This window comes from Papio anubis, chromosome 8 (genome assembly GCF_008728515.1).
Source record: "Papio anubis isolate 15944 chromosome 8, Panubis1.0, whole genome shotgun sequence".
In the NCBI taxonomy this organism is placed as follows: domain Eukaryota; kingdom Metazoa; phylum Chordata; class Mammalia; order Primates; family Cercopithecidae; genus Papio; species Papio anubis.
Window position 1 is genome coordinate 18239009 of NC_044983.1, and position 12958 is coordinate 18251966.

The 12958-nt window shown below is 44.6% G+C and overlaps 1 protein-coding gene across 2 annotated transcripts in view; it reads right to left on the minus strand.

Annotated features, from left to right (window-relative positions):
• SLC18A1 (solute carrier family 18 member A1) overlaps positions 1 to 12958 on the minus strand; it is a 33597-nt gene that overhangs the window by 4861 nt on the left and 15778 nt on the right. For both annotated transcript variants that reach the window (XM_021942092.2, XM_021942090.2), the window contains exons 8-10: positions 12214 to 12274; positions 12036 to 12131; positions 592 to 670 (exon numbers count right to left, since the gene is read on the minus strand). In XM_021942092.2, the coding sequence (XP_021797784.1) occupies positions 592 to 670; positions 12036 to 12131; positions 12214 to 12274 (236 nt within the window). The remainder of the gene's footprint in view (positions 1 to 591; positions 671 to 12035; positions 12132 to 12213; positions 12275 to 12958) is intronic.

Sequence of the window (12958 nt, forward strand, 5' to 3'; positions counted from 1 at the left end):
TGTCCATATTTTATTTGGTCCTTGAGGTCCGTCTCAAAAACCACAGAAAGTACCAAACTTCTTTCCTTCTCTGATGTCCTATGGCAGTGCTTCTAAAATCTTGGTGCTGAACTCCAAAGATAAAATTAAAGCTGTCCTTATTGTGGTGGAGGGACAGAATCTAGACTTACACCTCTTGGCCCCCAACCCTTCCTCCTCAGTGGCCTCTGGGGTGCCTCTGTAGAACTCCATAGGGTTCCATGGAACATAATTTGAAAACCACTTTCCCAAAGTACTGCATTTTTCATAGCTGTTCTCTGATGTGGTTATTTTATCTCTTCAACTGGACAGCAAATGGACGGAAAGTAAGGGGTGCCCCTCATGTATCCACTGCCTCTTCCATACCAATCAGCTTAGAGCTCAGGACTATCCATTCTCCATACCACCCTCACCACCTACCACCCACCCATCCTCCCGGTAGGAAGTTTTTATCAGTGTGTACTTGTCCTAAACTTTCAACCATGGGGAAGCTGTTCGTCATTCCAAGATCAGGGACAGGCGCTCTCCCATCTTACATTTCTATTGTTCTTCCCAGATCCCCAGGCTACATACCGACCCATCTTGTTGGCCAACACACCAAAGAGGTTGGTGCCAATGAGGTAGGACACGCTGGCAGGCAAGAAAGCTAGACCTGTGGAAGGACACAGATCCTTACCTTAGGACATGCCCAGTTTATTCTAAAACGCCTTGTCTCCTATGAGACAGTGAAATCCAACCCTGTAACTTCCAAGATCCCCAAACCACTTTGTTTTATGATTTGGGAATCTTTGTGCAAACCCACAGTAGTTGCCATAGGACCCCCACACCTCTCCTTTCTTCAGGAGCAGGGTTTTGTTTAGCCTCAATCCTTTTTTTTTTTTTTTTTTTTTTGAGACAGGGTCTCACTCTGTCACCCAGGCTGGAGTGCAGTGGTATAATCTCAGCCCACTGCAGCCTCGACCTCCTGGGCTCAAGTGATCCTCCCAGCTCAGCCTCCCAAGTGGCTGGGACTACAGGTGAACACCAGCACACCTTTTTTTTTGTACAGATGGAGTCTCATCATGTTTCCCAGGCTGGTCGTGAACTCCTGCCTGCCTCGGCCTCCCAAAGTGCTGGGATTAGAGATGTGAGCCACCGCACCTGGCCTAGCCTCAGTACACTTAATGTGCTTCCAGCTTCCCTCTTAGATTCCTCATGAATGGCCCTGATGAGCCATTCTCAGGTATAAAATACCCTTGATTATCAGCATGAGAGTGTGAGCTTCAGAGGTGGCATGTTTGGGTGCCACATACCCATACATAATTCCTGGGAAGTTAATTTCTGCTTTGCTATTCACCTGCCCTTCTATTGCTCTGAGAGGGATCTTGGATTAATTACTAAAGCTTTCTGAGCCTTAGTTTCCACATCTGGAAAAAGCAAAGCTACGATTATATCATACCAGGTTACAGTGTGGAGCAAATTAGGTAATGCGTGTAAAATTGTTTTATAAATTGAAGTCCTGACCACACGGCTTTTTGTGACAGTAGAGGCAAGTGTTCTGGAAACGTGGGCTTTGGAGACACACAAAGCTCCAAATTTTGCATTCAGATCATGGCTTGACGACTTGTTAGCTCTGTGACCTTGGACAATTTACTCACCCTCTCTGAGTCTCATCCATCCATCCATTCATTCATTTTAACAAAATTTTACCATGTATCAGGTACTCTGGGGTCTGGGAATACAGCAGTGAACAAAATTCTAGTTCTCAGCTAGCTTATACTCCAGGGCAGGGAGACATACAATAAACAAGTAAACAAATATACATGAAAGAGAATTTTGAAAAGTGTTATGTGCAGGAAATTGAATGTGGTGATATGGCAGAGCGACTCAGAAGGGCTACCTGGGTTTTCAGGGTTGGGGAAGGCTTCTCCGGGGAAGTGACATTCAAGCTGAGACCTTAATAACCAAAAGAGAGCATTTCAAGCAGAAGATAAAAAGCACCTAATGCAAATTGAAAGGTCTTAAAGAAATCATTTAGTTTGCTCTATAAGTAGAAAGGATATCTCTGTGGCTGAAACATAAGAGGAAAGTGGAGGGTGACAAAATGAAGGTCCTAGAAATGAATCTGGAATTTATTCCAAGAGCAATGGAAGCTTTGGAAGGAAATGACATAATTGGATTTATATTTTCTAAAGTCCCTTAGAAGAATGGGTTCATGGGACAAGAGTGGAAGGCAGACTATTTGCTGAATCTAAGAGAAAAGTGATCGTGTCTCAGATTAGAAGTCATGGAGGAGAGAAGTGAATAAAATGGGAGGTTTTGGAGGTAGAGTTGGTGACATTTTCTGTTGGATTGGGTACAGATGTAGCAGGAGTGATGAGGCGAAGTGAGAAATCAGGGATAACCTAGGTTTTTATGTTAATCAATTGGGTAGCTGGAGATAGGGAAGACTGGTGGAAAAGCAAGAGCATGGGGGGAACACGAGAGGTTTGAAGTGACTGTTAGATATCCAAGCAGAGCTGTAGGCAGTAGGACATACAAATCTAGAGCTCCAAGGAGAGAGAAATTTGAGACATTGGTTTACACATGGTTCTTAAAGTCAAGCGAATGGATGGGATTGCCTATGAAAGAATAAATAAAGAATAGAGATCCAAGGACTGAGCCTTGGGGGACTCCTATCTTTAAACGTTAGCACAGAAGGCAGAGATAGCACAGGTGATGAGGAGTAGCCAATGAAGTAGGTGAGGGGAGATGGAATGGATAAGAGGAGTCTGGCCTTTGATCAGGGCTGGGATGCTCCAACCATAATTAGAGAGAAGGCTGTGAAGGCGTGAAGTAACTCCTAGATACTAATGCTGCAGACTTTCACTTCCTCTTAGAGCAAGTTGTATCTCCAAAGGGGATCTAAGGAAGCTCTACACTGCATCCTTAGGCACCAAGGCTATGAACCCAGGGAGTCTTGCCCCTGGTTTCCCTCCCAATTTAGGTATACAGCTCTCAACATGGGCAGTTACGTGGGACCCGTTCCCCACCACACTTGCCAGGGCCTCAAGTTTGTAAATGGCTAGGAGAATTGCTCTGCCATTGTGTAAGATGCTCTCCTCCCCCAATTTCTACCCAGCTTACCCACCCTGTGCAATACAATCTCCAAGCCTTGGCTCCTTGACCAGGGCCTTAGAACTGATGACCCAGTACTTTAACAATTGGAACTGCAACAACATGAAAGCGAATTGAGTAAATATAAAGGGATGGCCCAAATGCATTCAATCTGTAGCGTCAACTGCTTTGCTAACAGAAGAAAGTAGAAAAATAACTTTTGGAGGAAACCTCATTGTGAGCACACCTCACCAGTTCATAACTATCCTAAGTCCAAAAAAAAAAAAAAAAAAAAGGGTAGCTTACTAACTCAAAAATCTTAAAGTATGGGGCTATTCTGTTTTAAAAAAGATGATTTAACATTAACCACTGAAAATTTCCTTAACCCAGCAGATTTCCTAACAGGGGATTTAAATCTTAATTACCATACAAAGGTCTGACCAGACCTAGGAGGAACTCCCTTCAGGATAGGAGGATAGATGGTTCCTCCTGGGCGATTGAGGGAAAAAACCATAACAGGTATTCAGTAATTGATAAGGAAACTCTTGGGTGATTGAGAGAAAAAAACCATAATGGGTATTCAGTAATTGATAAGGAAACTCTTGTAGAAGTAGCTACGAAAATTGCCTAATAATTGGTCTGCTCAAAGGTTCTAGCTGTTTGCACTCAGCCACGCCTTAAAGTACTTAAAAACCCAGCAAGCCTATCTTTTTCTCCTCGCTCTCCTTCTTGTAGGAAAAAGGCACATAGGATAAACAGGATCCATCTCTCATATTTCATACCCAAAAGGACTTAATCCAGGGCAACCAAAAGTTTAAGATCGATAATTAGGGCATATTCCTACAAAGGAAAAGAAGGACAAAGGCCCTAGTGGGCAAAAACTATCTTAATCCTGACTCAAAAGGTTACCTACACCCTCTCTGAAATGAATTTATATAAGACCTGTTGTTTATGGGAATGCATCTTGATGGGGAACTGGGTTGCCCAGCCCAGCGCTAGAACTCATCACTGAGCGCAAAGCCAGTGTTGGGCACGCTGGTAAAGGACCACTAGAATCCGGCCACCTGGACCCCTTTCTTTGTGTTCAAGAAAGGTTTGAAAACAGGTGCAGGACTGCTACACGGGTGAGAGTAACTAATCCGATAAGCAGAGGTCCACGGGGGGTTCCGCATCCTGGAAAGGAATAAGCATTAGGCCCATAGAGGATGCTCTAGGACTAATGCTCACTGGAAAATGACTAGGGGTGCTGGCATCCCTGTGTTCTTTTCTCAGATGGGAAACGTTTCTCCCCAAGGCAAAAACGCCCCTAAGAATTATTCTGGAGAGGTATAATGTTACTGCTGGATCAGACACTAACCCCAAATGAGAGAAGTGCCACCATAACTGCAGCCCAAGAGTCTGGCAATCTCTGGTATCTCAGTCAGGTCAACGATAGGATGACAACAGAGGAATGAGAACCATTCCCCACAGGCCAGCAGGCAGTTCCCAGGGTAGACCCTCACTGGGATGCAGAATCAGAACATGAAGATTGGTGCCGCAGACATTTGCTAACTTGCAGGCTAGAAGGACTAAGTAAAACTAGGAAGAAGTCTATAAATTATTCAATGATGTCCACTATAACACAGGGAAAGGAAGAAAATCCTACTGCCTTTCTGGAGGGACTAAGGGAGGCATTGAGGAAGCATACCTCCCTGTCACCTGACTCTGTTGAAGGCCAACTAATCTTAAAGAATGAGTTTATCACTCAGTCAGCTGCAGACATTAGAAACAAACTTCAAAAGTCCACCTTAGGCCTGGAGCAAAACTTAGAAACCCTACTGCACTTGGCAACCTCGGTTTTTTATAAGAGAGATCAGGAGGAGCAGGCGGAACGGGACAAACGGGATAAAAAGAAGGCCACCGCTTTAGTCATGGCCCTCAGGCAAGCAGACTTTGGAGGTTCTGGAAAAGGGAAAAGCTGGGCAAGTAGAATGCCTAATAGGGCTTGCTTCCAGTGCCGTCTACAAGGACACTTTAAAAAAGATTGTCCGAAGAGAAATAAGCCACACCCTCGTCCATGCCCCTTATGTCAAGGTAATCACTGGGAAGGCCCACTGCCCCAGGGGACAAAGGTCCTCTGAGTCAGAAGCCACTAACCAGGCGATCCAGCAGCAGGACTGAGGGTGCCCGGGGCAAGCGCCAGCCCATGCCATCTCCCTCACAGAGCCCCGGGTATGCTTGACCATTGAGGGCCAGGAGGTTAACTGTCTGCTGGACACTGGTGAAGCCTTCTTAGTCTTACTTTCCTGTCCCGGACAACTGTGCTTCAGATCTGTCAGTATCCAAGAGGTCCTAGGACAGGCAGTCACTAGCTACTTGTCTCAGCCACTGAGTTGTGACTGGGGAACTTTACTCTTTTCACATGCCTTTCTAATTATGCCTGAAAGCCCCACTCCTTTGTTAAGGAGAGACATTCTAGCAAAAGCAGGGGCCATTATACACCTGAACATGGGAGAGGGAACACCTGTTTGTTGTCCCCTACTTGAGGAAGGAATTAATCCTGAAGTCTGGGCAACAGGACAATATGGACGAGTGAAGAATGCTAAAGTTAAACTAAAGGATTCTGCCTCCTTTCCCTACCAAAGGCAGTACCCCCTTAGACCCGAGGCCCAACAAGGACTCCAAAAGATTGTTAAGGACCTAAAAGTCCCAGGCCTAGTAAAACCATGCAATAGCCCCTGCAATACTCCAATTTTAGGAGTACAGAAACCCAACGGACAGTGGAGGTTAGTGCAAGATCTCAGGATTATCAATGAGGCTGTTTTCCCTCTATACCCAGCTGTGCCTAACCCCTATACTCTGCTTTCCCAAATACCAGAGGAAGCAGAGTGGTTAATAGTCCCGGACCTTAAGCCTTTTTCTACATCCCTGTACATCCTGACTCTCAATTCTTGTTTGCCTTTGAAGACCCTCCGTACCCATACTTGCCTGGTAAGCCGATTTAATACCACCCTCATAGAGCTCGATGAAATCTTGGTCAAAATCCTACTAACTGTTGGATATGCCTCCCCCTGCACTTTAGGCCATACATTTCAATTCCTGTATCTTTAACCTCCTTGTTAAGTTTGTCTCTTCCAGAATCGAAGCTGTAAGACTACAAATGGTTCTTCAAATGGAGCCCCAGGTGCAGTCCGTGACTAAGATCTACCGCGGACCCCTGGACCGGCCTGCTAGCCCACGCTCCCGTGTTGATGACATCAAAAGCATCCCTCCTGAGGAAATCTCAACTGCATGACGCCAGTACGCCCCAATTCAGCAGGAAGCAGTTAGAGTGGTCGTTGGTCAACCTCCCCAACAGCACCTGGATTTTTCCGTTCAGAGGGGGAACTGAGAGACAGGACTTGCAAGATTTCCTAGGCTGGCTAAGAATTTCTAAGCCTAGCTGGGGAAGGTGACTGTATCCACCTTTAAACAGGGCTGTAATAAACCGACCAATCAGATAGTAAAGAGAGCTCATAAATACCCGGGCCATTTAAAAGCAGGAGATAAAGAAATAATCAAATCATCCATCACCTGAGAGTACAGGGGGAGGGACAATGATCGGGATATAAACCCAGGCATTCCAGCTATCAGTGGCAACCGCCTTTGGGTCCCCTCCCGTTATACGGGAGCTCTGTTTTCACTCTATGAAATCTTACAGCTGCAAAAAAAAAAAAAAAAGAAAAGAAAAAAGAAAAAAAGAAAGAAAGAAAAGAAAAAAAAAAAGAAATCTCTGAAATACGGGGATAATCATAATTTCTACTGGCCATAGCAGACAGGCCAGTTGTGAGGTTTAAATGAAATAGTGCATATCAAGCATTTTGCATAGTGCCTGTCGCAGAGTAAGGGCCCTACAAGCACTGGTCTTGATTATTATCATCATAACTGGTGAGTGACAGTGTCAGGACTGGAGTCCAGGCCTTCGCACTCTAACTCCAGGCGTTTCCACTACACCACATCCCCAGTGTGGTAGCACAGATGGCTCCGGTATAAGGGACTGCTTGAGATCAGCAGAGTGAGTTTCTCTGGATCTCTCCAGCCCTTTTAATCCCTCTCTGCACCTAGAGAAAACAACGCAGCCTAACAAAAAATACCATGGCAATTACAATTAAATTAAAAGTCAACAATCGACTAGTTATTGGCTGACAACTTGTTTGCTTTTAATATTCTCTTCTATGGAGTAGAAGTAAACACACCTTAGTGTATTTGTGTAGGCTATCTGGACAGGTGGCAATCTGTTGCAAACTGTACCCATTCGTTTATATTTAATTGCTTAAAAAAATTAAAACTACTCAATTGTTTATCTAGTATGTGGAAGTAAGCACCTCTAGGAAGCCTACAGCCTCCTGGATACAGCTCCTTGACATCATTTTAAATGGTGTGAAATTTCCTGAATCAGATTTTTCTCAATCCATGTTGCTTGTTCTTTAGGATCTGATTATAGCTTACATTTTAGCAGTACTTTGTGCAAAATAGATGCTCCAGAATATGTATCTATGGATCCACATCTGTTTTTAACAGTGAATCTTTAAGGGATGAGGGATTACACATTTTGTGACTACCAAAATGGTTTAAACTAAAATAATTATTAAAATTGTACAAAGAATTTTTTATTTACTGACAGTATCCTGTATTCCACACACTGGGCTAATCCATTTAGGATCCCAGATCAAAATGACCCTAAAAAATATCTACATTTTTATAAATTAAAACACTGGAGTTTATCTTAGTCTGTTTTATTTTTGCTGCTGTAACATATTACCACAGATTGGGTAATTCGTAAAGAAAAAAGATGTATTTGGATCACAGTGCTGGAAGCTGGGAAGTGCCAGGGCATGGCACCAGCATCTGCTTGGCCATCTGGTGAGGGACCTCTTGTTGGGTCATCATACGGCCGAAGGGTATCACATGGAGAAAGGGCATTTGAGAGAGAAAGGAAAAAGGGGCCAAACTCCCCCCTTTTGTAACTAACCCACTCCTGTGATAATTGTTTTTATCTACTCATAAAGATGGTGCCCCTAGGGCTTCATCGCCTACTAAAGGTTCCACCTCTCAACACTGTTGCATTGGGGATTAAGTTTCCAACACACAAATTTTGGAAGACATAGCATTCTACCCCTGACCTCCAAAATTTGTGTCCTTCTCACAATGCAAAATGCATTCATTCCATCCCAATAGTTTAAGAAGTCTTAAGTGGTTCCAGTATAAACTCAAAAGTCCAAAATCCAGAGTCTTGTCTAAATTAGATATGGGTGAGATTCAAGGTATGATTAATCCTGAGGCAAATTCCCTCCAGCTGTGAGTCTGTGAAATCAAAACAAATTATACTTGGCCCTTTGTATTTGCAGGTTTCACGTCCTTGGATTCAACCAACCTCAGATCAAAAATGTTGAGGAAAAAAAATAAAAATAACAATACAACGATAAGAATAAAACAAACAAGAAAAAATACAGTATACCAACTATTTACATGGCATGATAGAGATGATTATAGTACATGGAAGGATGTGTGTAGATTAAATGCAAATACGACGCCATTTTATGTAAGGGACTTGAACATTCTTGGAGTTTGGTAGCCATTAGGAGTCCTGGAACCAATCTCTTATGGATACCAAGGGATAATTTATCTACTTTCAAAAACAGTGGTGGGACAAGGATAGAACAGACATTCCCATTTCAAAAGCAAGCAACAGGGAAGAAGAAAGGGGTAACAGGTCCCATGAAAGTCCAAAACCCAAAATGGAAAACAATATTAAGTCTTAAAGCTGGAGAATAACCACCTTTGACTCCATGTCCAAAATCCTGGGCACACTGGAGTGGAGATTGGACCCCCAAGGCATCAGGCAGCCCCACCCCTATGGTCTTTTTGGACTCAGTCCACCCAGCAGCAATCATGGGTTGGAGTCTTATGCTTGCAGGCCACCAGGCTGGTGCCCCTACAGTTCTGTGATCTTGGAAGTGGCTGTCCATGACATCTTTTGAAATTTAGGTGGAAGAAGTCATGCACCCATAGCTCTTGCATTCTGTACAAGTGCAAAATTGGCACCACATAGACACCACCAAGGCTTACCACTTCCACCCTCCAGAGTGGGAGGCCAGGCCACTTCTGGGCCCGCTTGAGCCATGGCTGGCACAGTTGAGGGGCACTGCACTGAAACGCAGAGAGCAGAGTCCCAAGGTGGTCCTGGGCCGTGAGCCCATGGAGGATGCCCCAGGCTTATTCCCAAACCATTCTGCCCTCCTAGATCTCTGGGCCAGTAATGGGAGGCACAGTTCCAAAGATCTCTAAAATGCCTTTGGGGTCTTTCTCCCACAATCTTAATAAACGGTACCTGGCTCCCTTTTATCCATACTAATTGCTTTAGGTTGCTTGGCCACACTCTTGGTGTGCTCTCCTAAACATGCCTTTTCCTTCTTTCCAAGGCCAGGCAGCAAATTTTCCAAGTCTTTCTGTTTTGCTTCTCTTTTAATCATAAATTTCACCTTTAAATCATTTATTTGCTCTCACATGTCACTATATACGCAGTTAAAACAGCCACATGCAGCCTGAAGCTTTGCTGCTTAGATATTTCTTCTGCCAGTTATCCTAGTTTATTGCCTCTAAGTTCTTCATTCCATAAAGTCCTAAGCTATGGATACAAGTCCCCCAAGTTTTTTGTAACTGTATAACTGTATAACAAGGATGGCCTTTACTCTAGTGTCCAATACCTTGTTCTTCATTTCTATCTGAGACCTTTTCAGAATGACCTTTACTGTCCATATTTCTATCAACGTTCTGATCACAACCTCTTAACCAATGTCTAAAAAGATTCAGTCTTTCTCTATAGCTCTCCTCTTCTTCTGAGCCCTCACCAGAATCACCCTTAATGCCTTAATCACAGCAATACAGGCTCTTTCTAGCCTGCTCCTCCAAATTATTCCAGCCTCTACCAATTTCCCAGTTCCAAAGCTGCTTCCAAATTTTCCAGTATTTGTTATAGCAGCAGCCCTGTTTCTCAGTACCCATTTTCTGTCTTAGTCCATTTTCTTCCTCTATAATATAACAGAATACCGGAGTGTGTGATTTATAAAGAAAAGAGATTTATTTGGCTCAGGGTTCTGGAGGCTGAGACATTCAAGGGCAAGCCTCCAGCATCTGTTTGGCCATCTGGGGAGTGCCTGGTTGCTGGATCACAACATGGCCAAAGGGGATCACATGTAGAGACAGCACCCACAAGAGAGGTGAAGGGTACTGAACTTCCCTTTTATTATAACAAACTCAATCCCATGATAACGGTCTTCACCCATTCATGAGGGTGCTCCCATGACCTCATCATCTCTCAAAGGTCCCACCTCTCAAGACTGTTGCATCGGGGATTCAATTTCCAACATACAAATTTTGGGGGACACACTCAGACCACATCAGAGGTCAAAGAGGTTAAATAACTTATCCAAGGTCACCATCAGGAAGTGACGTGGTCAGGATTCAAACCCAGGTGGATCTGGGCTCTTTCCTCTCCTTGGTGAAGCTATCTAGCATACCGTGGGCCACACAGCAAGCACTCAGAGGCAGACTACACATTACTTTCAAAAGCATGGACTCGCTTGTTCCTCCCAACACACTCGAGGGGTGTTCTTCATGTACAGCAGCAATTTTCTAGGTGTGATCACTGACCAGCTACATCAGCATCACCTGGAAACTTACTAGGGATGAAAACTTGTTTTGACTGAATTGCTCACTGTCTTTTGACTGAATTGCTCACTGTCTCCCAGCAATCAGAGTTTTAACAAGCTCTCTAGGTGATTCTGATGTAGTTGTTGGATAATCTTTGATGTCAGACTTTACAGACCACGTAGCATTGAGGAAGCTGTAAAAGATGGTGGTAACTGAGTGACTGGTAACTGAGTAATTGGTAACTGGCAACTGAGGCTGGTGCCTAGGCTGCTGGGGAGGAGCTACTCTGTGTTGCAGCTGCTCACCAGTATTGAGAGCCTGAGAGGCCAGAGCCTTAGGGCAGGGGATGCATTATCTGCACTGAACACCGACTAACTCAATTAATCGTCATGGTCAAAAGCACTTGCAACCCATAAAAATTCAATTTGGCACTAGGAGTGCAGCTGGGAGTCTTGCTTAGAATTGTCCCCCCCAAAATTAGATTTAGTGCTTTTTATTGCATGCTGAACTATATCAGGTTCTTATCAGCTTCCCTTCTGGCCCCGTAAGCCTCTCCTCCTGGCAGTGACGGAGCAATTTGCACGTAGCCTTCCCCATCCTCTTTCCTCAGGGTTCCTGGGAAGGGCTAGAGCCTCATCCCCAAGCTCCTCTCTAAGTCTCTGCATGAACGAAGGAAGCTGGAACCCTTTCTCCTGGGCCCATAGCTTTTCCTAAGTGAGGGCTACATAAGCACCTTTATAGAGGTAAAAAATAATAATAATAATAACCAAATGATAGTCTTGAGGATGAGGAGCTGAAGGGAGAAAAATATGGATGGTAACGGTGCACATGAATATTGTACATGGAACAAAGCATTTTCACCTCGTATGTCATTTATTCATCCTATTTCCCTTGAACTAGATAGTATTTTGATGCTCATTTTAGCAATGAGAAAAGTGATGCTCAGAGAGTTTAAAGTATTTGCACAAGTTTTCATAGAAAATCAAAGAAGCTGAAACCAAAACCTGAATCTTTGGACTGGAAATCATTAATCATTCTACTGCACAGCTAGGTATGTGACCTCTCCATAGCCCCTTTCATCCTCTCCCACCCTCCCCTTTCTCAGACTGCTTCTTTGAGGGACTGCACACCCGCTTGGGCTTGATTCATGGGTGTGGACATGGGAGGTCATTGTACAAAGGAAGCACATTGTCCCCATGTAACACTGAGCAAAAGGACTCATGGCACCCACCTCCTCCTGCCAGGCCCTGAGCGGGGCTGAGGGCACTTACCCAGCTGCCACTTGGGGGAGCACATGGTCTGCATCATCCAGATGGGCAGTGTGGGCTCCAGGATGGCCACTCCCATGTTGGCAAAGCAGATGGACCCTGGGGAGACCATTCTGTGAGCAGCCGTGGCTGCCTGAAGCCCAGACACTCCCCGCCCAATGGGAGGTCATCGCCAGCTTACCTGCAGCCACCAGGATGTAAGGGTCTTTGAGAAGCATAAAGAGTGGAGTCCCCTTGGCACTCTGAGAACATGGATGACAAAAAATGTCCATTTGTACAGTGCATACATCTCTCCTATTTTCACAGAATCTCAGAAGATGCAATTAGGGGCTTAGAGACCATCTATAGCAGCTCCTTTACTGCAAAGACCAGGAATCCCAGCGCAGGGAGAGAAAGTGACTTGTCTGATGCCACAGAGGAGCTGGAGGCAGGGCCCCTCCTGTGCGCAAGGTAGGCACTGTAGTAGTCACAGATAGAGAAGCAATATATTCCAGCTGTGATTCCTGCATTCACATGACCATCAACAAGGTCAGAGTGAACTGGTAGCAAGATTAGGGTTGGACATAGGTGTCTGGACTCATGGTTTCCACTAGATCTCCCTGGTACTAATGTTTGTCCTGGGAGAACCACAGGCAGAGCACCGAATCCCAAAAGCAAGCACAGAAGCCCATAACTCAGAAAGCCTCTCAAGATTTCTGAATTAATTCTGATAATTTTGAGCCACACTGGACTAAGATAGAAGAAGCAGAGTTAAAATGCAGCCTAAACATGCAGTACCCACTCTCATCAAGACACACTCTCATCTAAACTTGGTCACCCCACCCTCCTTCCATGCATCCCAGCAGTCCCTCAGCCATCGTTATTACCTTTGCCTGAACTACACGCCCTTTGCTTCTCCATAGTTCCAAGGTCTACCCACTCTTTAA